General features: G+C 46.8%; 1 protein-coding gene across 1 annotated transcript in view; it reads left to right on the top strand.

The window, feature by feature from the left end:
* The window catches only part of IL18R1 (interleukin 18 receptor 1), a 60,025-nt gene that overhangs the window by 30,346 nt on the left and 18,531 nt on the right, over positions 1 to 11,148 (top strand). The window contains exons 5-8 of the mRNA XM_019525499.1: positions 918 to 1,071; positions 3,240 to 3,305; positions 6,599 to 6,743; positions 9,633 to 9,769. Of these exons, the coding sequence (XP_019381044.1) occupies positions 918 to 1,071; positions 3,240 to 3,305; positions 6,599 to 6,743; positions 9,633 to 9,769 (502 nt within the window). The remainder of the gene's footprint in view (positions 1 to 917; positions 1,072 to 3,239; positions 3,306 to 6,598; positions 6,744 to 9,632; positions 9,770 to 11,148) is intronic.

Raw genomic sequence — 11,148 nt, 5'->3', positions numbered from 1 at the left:
ATTGCATAGTGTGTGCCATTTGAATGTCCAGATGTACTCTATAGATGCCCATGTTTGAAAACTGGACTTTTGCTTAGAGGTGCGCCGATACATCGGTTCGATATCGGATTGGCACTTATGTAAAGAAAATTGACTATATTGGTAATTGGCCTGAAGTGACCAATAATTTGGCTGATAAATGCTCATGCGTGGGGGGGCAGACCAACACCTCCCATGGTAAGGGAGGGAGCAGGGCTTGGACTAGGGTAGGCGCTGCCCAGGTGGGGCGGGGTGGAATGGAGCTACGGGGAGTGGAGGGGCGAGGCTCCCATCGTTGTGTGCTGCTCATCCGGTGGCTTGTCCCCCTGCTGCTCTCACTGCTTGGCCCCAGTCCGCAGCTGCAGCCTGCCCTGCCCCACCCCGTGCAGATCTGGGGGAATATGCTCCGCCCCCCATGCCTTCCTGTGGAAGCAGTGTCAGGAGCCCCCGGATGAGCCGTGCACAGCAGTGGGAGCTGCCCTCCCCGTGCCCCCAAGACAAGCTGCTGCTCCATCCCATGCCACCCCACCCTGGCTGGGCAGTGCTTACCCCAGCCCCACTCCCCCACCCTCACTGCGGGGGGCACTGATTTGCGCGCCCCCTCCCCCCCACGCCCCTTTCCTCTTCCTCCCCTTTCACCACAACTGACTTACTAGCTGAACTTAGCTATATTGGAAATCAGATTGGTATCAGCTGGTATGCCTCCTTAAAAATTAGTTATCAGTATCAGCCCCCAAAATGTCTATCGGTGCACCCCTACTTTTGCTTTTGTAAGTTAACTAGGAGCTTCCTCCTCCTCCTCCCCAAAGCTTTTGTTTTTAAGATAATGTTTATCTTTCTTCAAGATTTTAGTGTGTGCTTGGCATGAAAAAATATTATAATGTTCTTTATTGATGCAGAACTGTATCTTCCATACACTTACAACAGAGGGAGAATTGAATTTTAATACCTTAAGACTTAATGACTCTGGAATTTACACCTGTAAAATTTTGATTACTCATGAGGGAAAGGTGTTCTACACAACAAGTACAACAAATCTGAAAGTAGAAAAAGGTAAGACTGTTTTTGAAAATTCTGGTGCCCATAAAATTAAATTTGTTATCCCTCCTCCCCATCCCTGATTAAAGGGGATGATTCTGTTCCAAGTTAATTTACTGAAGGTTACTAAAAATGAGAGGATTTGGGTCTGTATCCCTTATCTATATAAAACTTTAGCTTGCGCATGTAATGTGACCAATTCAGATTAGGATTATTCCATGATCGTACCCCAAGATATGCAAAACAGTTTAGGGATCCTGGCTCTGGCTATGGGTACATACAATATTTGTAGCACTATATACACCTTTGTAGTGCTACAAAAAGGGGTATAAATATATACATCCTACTTGTAGCACTACAAAAAAGGTGGAAGCACTACAAAAATTGGAAGAACACTATGGAAATATTCCTGGATGAAACAGGAAGATAGCTCTTCCTGCTACGTTTTATAGCACTACTATAGAGCATGTCTACATGTGCCCCTATTGCGCTGTTGTTACTGCACCATCATTTAGTACTTCCTTTAGGACATGTAGTGCTAAAGCAGTGGGGAGGGAGGAAGAGTGGCTGGTTCAGCTATTGTCTACTGGGGACAGAGCTGCAGCCATGTGGGGACCAGGAACTGCATCCCTGTTTGCTGCCACAGTGGGGATTGGTGCTGATTCCACTGTGGTGGTGGTGGGGATCAGTGCTGCAGCAGCACTGGTGTCCATCAAGCACTGTTAGTGATTGGCTGTATGCTGATCACTGACATTCTGCCTGCTGGTCCCTTTCCGTGGTGGAGAAGAGGTTAGGCTGTCAGTGCTTGAGCTCACTGACAGGCTGCCCTCCAAAGGGCTGGAGGGAGTGGGAGGACAGAGAAGCAACTCCCTTTTCCCTGTGGCTGGAGAGCACCCTTTGTAGTGACTTAGTATGAAAGTATGTATAGAATTGTAGTGTTTTTGTATTTGTAACAGTGCAACGTGTTACAAATGCACATCTCTCCATGGCGTCAGTCATCTAGTGTTCAAAGCACTTAGCTGGGGGTGAGAGTGTGTGCATGGCCCTCCTCCTTGGATCTCTTGCTTACTTCCCAAACTGTTGATGCCTTCTGCAGTACATTAGACATTGAGTAAAAAGACCAAATGGCACTGGGAAAAGGAACCAAAATCCCAGGCTCCCTCCAGGGACATAGTGCCTATTTTATCGAGCCATAAAGTCATACCCTTATGCTTGCTGTACTTCTAACCCACTGAATCATTTACACAGGTCTGCTCAGTGATCCACTTCAATGGGGAGAGAGTTGGGAAGGGAACATCATGATTTTAGCCTATGACCCAGCAGGCATGTCTATGCTATTTACTGGAGAGCTAACTAATTAGGTCCATAGTAAATATCTCAGTGTGTACATGTGTAGCCCTATTAGGCCGCAGTAAACTAATAAACTCTGCCATAGGATGGTACTTGTAAAAACAAGTTTTTAACTCTGCAGCACTGCACATACAGATGCTGACCCAACTGATTGGGGTACAAGGGTGCTTCAGTTTGGGGCCTACCTGCCAGCTAGCCCTGCACTGGACCACCCTTGTGCCCATGCCTCTGTAGCGTGCTGAGCAGGGTTGGAGTAGCCCTGGGCAGGCAGGCTGACCTCCTCAGGGCCCCTGCTAGCCAGGGCTGCTCTGACTTTGCTCAACATGCTGTGGTCCCAGGAGCACATTCAAATGCAGCACCTGGGAGCAATAAACTCCAGTACAGTATGCACCAGAGTTAATTGCTGTGTGTTAATCACATGTCTAGATGTGCCCAGTGTTTAGGCATTTCTTGTCCTGAATGGTAGATATGGGTTCAAACCTGCTTAAGGTGGTGTGAACCTAGAACTCGGGTCTTCCACTTTGGACAAGTGCCTTAACCACTAGGCTCCCGAGCAAAAAGTAGATCTTTTGATTAAATTGAATCAGACTCAATGGAAGCATAGTAAATTGCTCATTGAGAGCATGGGAGACCCAGGTGACTTTGAGGTGGAATTGAGTCAATGTCCTGAGGGAAATGCTGAAATTGGAGGCAAGGGGCATATAATTCACAATCACCTGAGGCATTAAATGGGGTTTGGGACTACGAGTTTTAGAAATGTTGCAAATGTTTCATCTTATAGTACTGAAATATTAGCAAACTAGTGTTTAAAATATTGCACTTATTTATTTTAGATACGCCTGAATTTGTAATTCCGAAGATAACTGAACCTACTGAAGCTTATATAGAAACGAAGACAGGTATCTAACTATTTCAGGAATCTTTATGATAGCCAAGGAGTTAATACAGGTTTATTCTTCTTTCTTTATGGGAGATGGCTTGAATTGAGTCACACTCAGAATTATTTAAGTTATGTTCTCTGTGCTCTGATTAGGGCTTTTGGCCAGACTATGTATTTAATAGGCCTGTGTGAAAGTTCACCAGGTGTTTTGTTTCAAAGCTGTTTTGAGCTTGAAACAGCAAAATCGAAATGAAACAAAAGGCTTCACTTTGAAACAAAACACGGGCACTCAAAACATTTCAAAACTTTTGAAAAGTTTTGTGTTTCGAAGCTGGACTTACTTGGCTTCAGTGCCAGTCCTGGGCAGCAGCGGCAGCCTCCTGTCATCCAGCATGCAGATTTGGGGGCTCGCACCCCTGGGAGGGCTGCGGGGCTGTACTGGACTCCTCCTGGGGGTGCAAGCCCCTGGATCTGCATGCTGGATGACAGCAGGCTGCCACTGCCACCTGGGACCGGCGGCAGCAGCAATTTTCCCCGGCACTGGGCGTGGGCTGTGCCCAGCACTGGTCCCAGGCAGCAGCCTGAGACTCCTGTCATCCGGCACAGCTCCAGAGGCTTGCACCCCTGGGAAGAGTCTGGCACAGCCTGGCAGCCCTCACAGGAGTGCGAGCCCCTGGATCTGTGCCTCAGTGTGAGGAAGCTCAGGCTGCTTGTTCCATTTGGGACCAGTGCCCCCCTGCATGCTTCCTGCCTGGCTCCAGCCCCCCCTGCATGCCATCCTCCCAGCTCCAGCCACCCCACAGCTTACCAGCATCAGCAGCTGTGCTCCTGGCTCCCTGCATGGCAGGAGGCAGTGTGGCTTGGCCCCAGCCGCCAAGTATCTGCTGTCTCTGCCGCAGTGCGCTGACGTTGGCCGGCTCAATGTGGTGTGGGGCGGTGTGCTTTTGGGCAGCTCCAGGCTGTCACCTGGGGCTGCGAGCCACTTGTGGAGATTGCCAGCCACACTGGCCCGGGTCCTGCATGCATGAGCTCTGCACGCTGCTTCTATGTATGCAGGACCCAGGCTGGTGTGACTGGTGACCCCACGAGTGTCACGCAGCCCTGGGTACCGGGGTGTCACCTGGGGCTGCGCATCGCTTGCAGGGACCTCCAGCTACACTGGCCCAGGTCCTGCATGTATGAGTCCTGTGTGCCACTTCTGTGCATGCAGGACCTGGGCCAGTGTACCCAGTGGTCCTTGCGAGTGGCGCGCAGCCCTGGGTGACAGCCCGGATCTGCCCAAAAGTACATGGCCCTGTGCCAAGCCGCACTGGGCCACATCAGCATGCTGTGGCAGAGGCAGCGGATTCCTGGCGGCTGGGGCCGAGCCGCGCTGCCCTTTGCCATGCAGGGGGCCAAGAGTGCAGCAGCTGATGCTAGTAAGCTGCAGGGGGGCTGCAGCCGGGTGGGGGCTGCATGGAGGGGGCTGCAGCCAGGAACAGTGTGTGTGGGGGGGATGCAGCTGGGCAGGGGGCGTGTGGGTTGGTGGGGGTGTGTGGAGCCTGCTGCGGGCCAAGCAGGGAGGTATGCGGGGGGCTGTAGCCAAGCAGGGAGGTGAGTGGGAGGCTCCAGTACCAAGTGGGACAAGCAAGCTGAGCTTCCTCTCACTGGGGTGCAGATCCGGCGGCTCTCACACCCGGGAGGGCTGCCAGGCTGTGCTGGACTCCTCCCAGGGGGTGTGAGCCCCCAGATCTGTGTCAGATGAGAGGAGGCTCAGGCTGTGGCAGGAGTAATCTTCTCCGGTGCTGGGTGCAGTCCGCGCCCAGTACCAGTCCCAGGTGGAACAAACAGCCTGAGCCTCTTCTCGTCAGGGCGCAGATCTGGGGGCTTGCATTCATGGTAGGGCTGTTGGGCTGTGTCAGACTCCTCTTGGGGGTGCGAGCCCCCAGATCTGTGCTAGATAACTAAAGGCTTTTCCTGCCACCTGGGATCAGCGCTGGATGCAGCTCGCCCAGTGCTGGGGAAAATTGCTGCTGCCGCCAGTCCCAGGGAGCAGTGGTAGCCTCCTGTGATCCAGCACAGATCTGGGGGTTTGCACCCCCAGGAGGAGTCCGGCACAGTCCCGCAGCCCTCCTGGGGGTGTGAGCCCCCGGATCTGCGCACCAGATGGCAGGAGTCTGCTGCTGCAGGCAAGTGTGAGGACTTTTGGTTTGATCATTTTGAGGTGCAGTTTCTTGGAAACCTCAGCACCTACCTCCTTGACTCTTGGCAGGCCTTGTAGCTTGTTGAATGGCTAGTGAAAAAGGGATAGATTATCAAGTGAGTAATAATAGAGAGCAGCTTCCCTCTTAACAAATGGTGGGTTGTCTAGACTTACACATTTTGATACAGAACCTTTTTATGAGGATTGTTAAAACAATTTCAGTTGCATCTCATGATGAGATGATGATGCTCCACTTAAATCAGCTTTCTGTAGTTGTTTACTTAAACTTGAATTGGTGGACTGGTATTGACACTGGTACGGCCTTGAAATAACATCTTAAAATAGTATATAACCTCAGACCAGATTTCTAGTCGCAAATTACTTGGTAAAATCGTTCATATAGTCAAACCTCCTGCTTATGGGTTTCATACTACTGTGTATAGGGATGAGGAAGAATGTTTTTTTCCCTTATGCAGCTGAAGTTAAGATAGTGAATGGGTGAAGTCAGGTGTCTGCACTCTGAGGTGAGAGACAAAATCATCTTAGATATTTGGCTTGTGCATCTTGCTCACATGGTCATGATCATACTAATTGCCAGATCTGATGTCAGAAAGGAATTTTGCCTCAGGTCAGGTTGACAGATGCTGGGAGTTTTAGCTTTGCATTGCATCCTGGGGACTAATTTTACTTGCTGGGATCACCTAGGCATATGCCACCTGATTTTTTTCTTTGGCATTGCAGGGCTTAGGGCATTGATGGCACCTGAGTATCTCCTCCTCTTTGTCTGTGGTGCACAGTTTAATTTCCTCTGGATTGAAATGCTTTGATCTAACTAAAGTCTTTGGACTTGAAACAGAGGTTTATGGGTAAAACAGGTCAGGTGATTCTAAAAGACTTTTCTAGCCTTAAATTCTGTGAAATATCTAGGAAACATCTGCCTATGGAAAGAAGTCAGCTGGGTCAATACATGTGTACACTGCAATTCATTGAAAACTTGGCTGTGTCTTTGGACATGCTAGAATTTCATTCAAAGTTACCTTGTAACTTCCAAGGAAATTAGTCTCCCTATTGCATTCTGAAAGTTCACACTTATTTTGTATTGATGTTCATTTTTGTTATGTTTTGCCTAGGTAAAGATGAGGTACTCAACTGCACAGTTTTTAGGGGGTACTCTGTAGCCCTCAATGTTATGTTCTATTGGCTTATCAATGGTAAGCGTGCAGAACAATGTTCTGACAGCACTAACTGCACATGTCAAGGGGACTATGAATACTTGTAAGTATGTTTACCGCAAATATTGCACTACTTTCTTTATGGTATGTAACGTTAGTTAAAACACCTGAGTTATTTTCAGTACCTGTCTCTCAAAATCTACCTACCAGCTGGCTGTAGGTTTTTGTATTAAATATCTGTAATCATTGCTGTTAACTTAGCAGATATTCTTTAAAAAAAGATAAGCTAAGTCTGCTGTATGTGTACAAACACAAACTATGTTTCAGACTTAACTACAAATATCTCTTATTGTGCTGTTTGTGGCCTTAGCAGATGCTAGGGGTGTGCAAAGTGAGCAGTATTCGATTCAGATTTAGCCCAGTTCGGGGAATAGTGATTCAGTTCGCTGATTCAGATCACTGTGTCAATTTTGATTCGGCCGATTCTGAAGATTTGATTCTGTTTTGGAGAATCAGCGATTCGAGCATAGCTTTATATGTTTTTTCCACATACCTCAAGGTACAAGGCATGGCTCGTGAATGCTGATATGGTGGAGCAGAGGGAGCATCCCATGAGAGCACAGTGGAGTCCCCCATGTGCTCTGCACTAGACCTGGAAGTGAACCAGAAGTACTTCCAGTCCAGTTCCGGGTCCGCCATGGAGTGCATGGGGAAACCCCCACGCACTACCCTGGCTTGGTGATCAGCCATGGGAGGACCCCAGGTGCCCCCCCAGACTCAGGAGGCACCAGTCACCAAGCCAGGGAACGGGGTCCCCCATGTGCTCTGAGGCAGACCCAGAAGTACTTCTGGTCCACTTCCAGGTCCTGTGCGCTCCTGTGGGATGCTCCATCTGCCCCACCAGCTCAGCATTCATGAGCCACACCTGGTACCTCGAGGTACATAGAAAATACATATAAAGCTGTGTCTACGCTTGAATTGTCAAATCTCTCAGAATGTCTCCGAATCGATTCGGAGAGATTAATGGGTCTCCTGATTTGATTTGGAGGCAGAGATTTGGATGCCAAATTGGGCCAAATCTCCTCCAAATCAAATCAGTGACTGAAGCTTTGCACAGCCCTAGTAGATGCTCCTTTGCAATATTTCTGCATCTGTTGTTGCTGTAGGTAAATTGTGGTCATGGGAGGAAGAATAATGTTACAGGAGTAGATAGAGCTGTAATGGCAACTAGAATTTCCGTTTTGTGAAAACCTTTGAGATTTTGAAATTCCGTTGTGTTCCAAATTGAAAGCAAGACAAATAAATTTCGCATTTTCTGTTAAATTAATTTCTTGAAAAAATATGTTTTGGATCAAGCTAAATGTTTCTTTGTGATAAAACTGAGAAATTTTGTTTTACCTTTTTTAAAAAAGAGTAAAAAATTTCAAGGAAAAATGTTTCATTACATTCCAAATTTGGGGGTGGGGTAGGGTGGGAGATGTCTTGATTTAGCATTTTCCATCAGAAAACATAGTTTCTTCTTTGCTGGAAAGCACTAATAAGTGCTTTAGAAAGCACTAATAAGGAGCTATTTCATGAATTAGTTGCATTTCTACCTGGGGATGAGAGTTTGCACAGCCTACATCAAAATGAACATTCAGAACACACCAAGAGAGCTGGCTGTTACATTAAGACAGGAAAGGGTTTGTTCACTCATCATACTGTGGGGACTTGTACAGATTATCATTTATTTGTTTGAAAAAGCCATGAAGGATTGTTACCTGGCTTTCCCATGTATTTTAGAGGTAGGAGTGAGCAGGTTCATTTGAACATGAGACGCCTTGAAATAGCTGGGACATGGTAAAGACCTCTGTCATCTTAAATGTTAGCTAATCTCATGCTCCTGTTAGAGGAGTGAAATGCCAGTTATTTTTCAACTCTGCTGTAGGGCTAATGAAGCCCTATGTCAGATTAAGCTGTTTAGTCTTAGGAATCAGTGATACTTACTTAGCTATTTTACTGGACTTCAGATGTAAATGTTTGACGTCACTCACAGTTTCACAGTGAATGCTAAGCATATGATACACTTATCAGGTTGGTCTTGAAATTCCTTCCACTATCATCTATGAAGAGTAAAACCTGTATCCCACATGACCAGAGGTTGGGATGGGTTTTTGTTGTTAGGTGCAAAGGGCATTTATACATGTGCTCTGGGAGTATGTGTGTGGGGGAGGAAGGGAGGCGGACACCCTAATGAAAGCACCTGGAGCATCACAGGTATCAGTGTCTCCATACTGAAAAATGGTGGCAGGGGTGCTTTAACTAAAGCTCATTTAATGCCATTTTTCAGCATGGAGATGCTGATATACATGGTGCTGGAGTCTGCTGGACCACAGTAATTACCACACTCCAGCAGACTTGATTAATTTAGTCTGCTCCAACTCACTGAAACTATAGTGCACCAGAGCAGCCTCACTATGCATATATAGGCACCCAAAAAGTCAGGCTTTGGAAAACTGAACTATACTTATTCTCCTCCATACCTTATAAAGAATATATTGCCCTCAGTGTATAAGCTTACAGTGAAAAAAATTAAGGTAAGTATCTAGAAGGAGAACAAAAAATCACATAGTTATGTGACTAATATGATCACTGGTTCTTTAATTTAATATTTCTGTAGTACAAAATACCTAATTTGTTCTAATATGAAGAAACAAATGATCCTATAGACGTTGCTTGGTTTCTGATTCTAGTGATTTATTAAACATTTGGTTTTATTTCTTAACTGCAAGGATAAGGAACATATCAAAAGACTTATCTGAAAGCTTTCTTAGCTGATTCTTAACCTTTTGCAAAACGTGTGGTAGGCGTATACTGTGCCGATCATTGGAAACAGCCTCTTCTTTAAGAGTCCCCTAGTGATGTTGGTGTTCAGTATTAGTGCTTTTAAAACTATTGTAACCTTTTTATATAGTAATGAAGAAAGTTCATAAACTCTATATCTCTGTTGTAGTAATTTAGGAAATGAATTGTATGCGTCAAAACGACTGTGGATTAAAAAGGTGACAGAGGAGGACATGAATCATAATTACACCTGCATCCTGATTGTTCCTGATAAAATGCAAAAACAAACTGTTAGACTGAAAAAAGGTACAGCATAATCTGATAATCTTTTTTTTCCCCTGGTATTTAATGACCTACAGGGCACATCTACATGAGATGTGTACTGCGGAGCTGACTAATTGTCTTCTCAGTAAACGTCTTGGCATCTACACATGCAAAGCAATTCAGCTGGAGTAAACTAATTAACTTTGCAGCGGGATAGTACTTGTAAATACAAGTACCATCCTACTGCAGAGTTTTACTGTACAGCAGCACACGTGTCGACACAAGAGTGCTTCAGTGCTGGGGATGCTTGCCAACTAGCGCAGCACTGGGGCACCCTCGTGACCCAGCCAGGCCCTCTGTAATGTGTTGAGCTGGGGGGAGAGGAGCCTTGGGCTGTCAGGCTGACCCCTTGGAGCCCTCTGCCAGTCAGGGCTGCTCTGACTCAACTCAACGTACTGCGGTCCTGGGCACACAGTCAAATAATGGTGTTCCTGAGAGCAATAAACTCCAGGACAGTAAACTCCAGAGTTTATTACTTTGCATTAATTGCATGTGTAGATGTGTCCATAGACTACTCTACACTGTATTAATTAGCATTTTTTTTAACAATAGACTCTGTTTTACCAGGGGGAGGTCATTCCTCTGAATTCTACTAGTGTCATGTTCCCCTACATCCTCTCTGCTGGCTTTTGTTTGAAGACTACTGGATCCTAGCCCAAGGGCCCACACTGATACGTCCCATTTAATAGTCAAGATGGTTTACAGTTGTTCAAGATAACCTCTTGTCTTCTAGTCCTACCATATTTTGAAGCAAGAAAAAAATAGAGTACAAAGTTCAGAAAGAATAAGGCTAGGGACAGACATTACACATAAACCGGTTTAATTGATCAGAAACTGCTTTAAACCTGTAACAGAACATAAGTTCAATGCACATAAACCAGTTTCAAAATGGCTGAAACTGGTCTAAGATAAATCTGGTTGAATGTAGCATCAGACTTAACTGATTTGGGTCAAACCAGTTTATGGAACTCCTGTCCAACCCCTTCCTGGTTTAAGTTTAGTCAGAGTCCCCCAGCATGCTTTGCAGCAATGGGGTATGTTTTCTACTGCAGTGGAGCAGGGCTGGCCCCACCCACAGCTGTCAGCAGGGACTTTTCTATTCCCAGCAGCAGGGTGGATTTCCCCATCTCATCCCCTTCTCCAGTTGGGGCACAGGAGTAAATTCCCAACTGCCAGCTTCCCCACTCCACTGGGTATGGGGTAGGCATTTTTCTCCTCCACTCCCACTTCAGCTGGTGGGGGTGGCAGGGGCCTGGCTTCCGGGTGGGGACAAGGCCCTGGTCTGCAGCTCTGCCCAGGAGGTGCTGGGCAGCCGATGCTCTGATCCCCTGAGCTGGCTCCAGCAAAGCAGTGGCACCAGG

This window comes from Gavialis gangeticus, unplaced genomic scaffold, assembly GCF_001723915.1.
Source record: "Gavialis gangeticus isolate Ggan-Ray unplaced genomic scaffold, GavGan_comp1, whole genome shotgun sequence".
In the NCBI taxonomy this organism is placed as follows: domain Eukaryota; kingdom Metazoa; phylum Chordata; order Crocodylia; family Gavialidae; genus Gavialis; species Gavialis gangeticus.
This window is presented reverse-complemented; position numbering and strand designations above follow the sequence as displayed.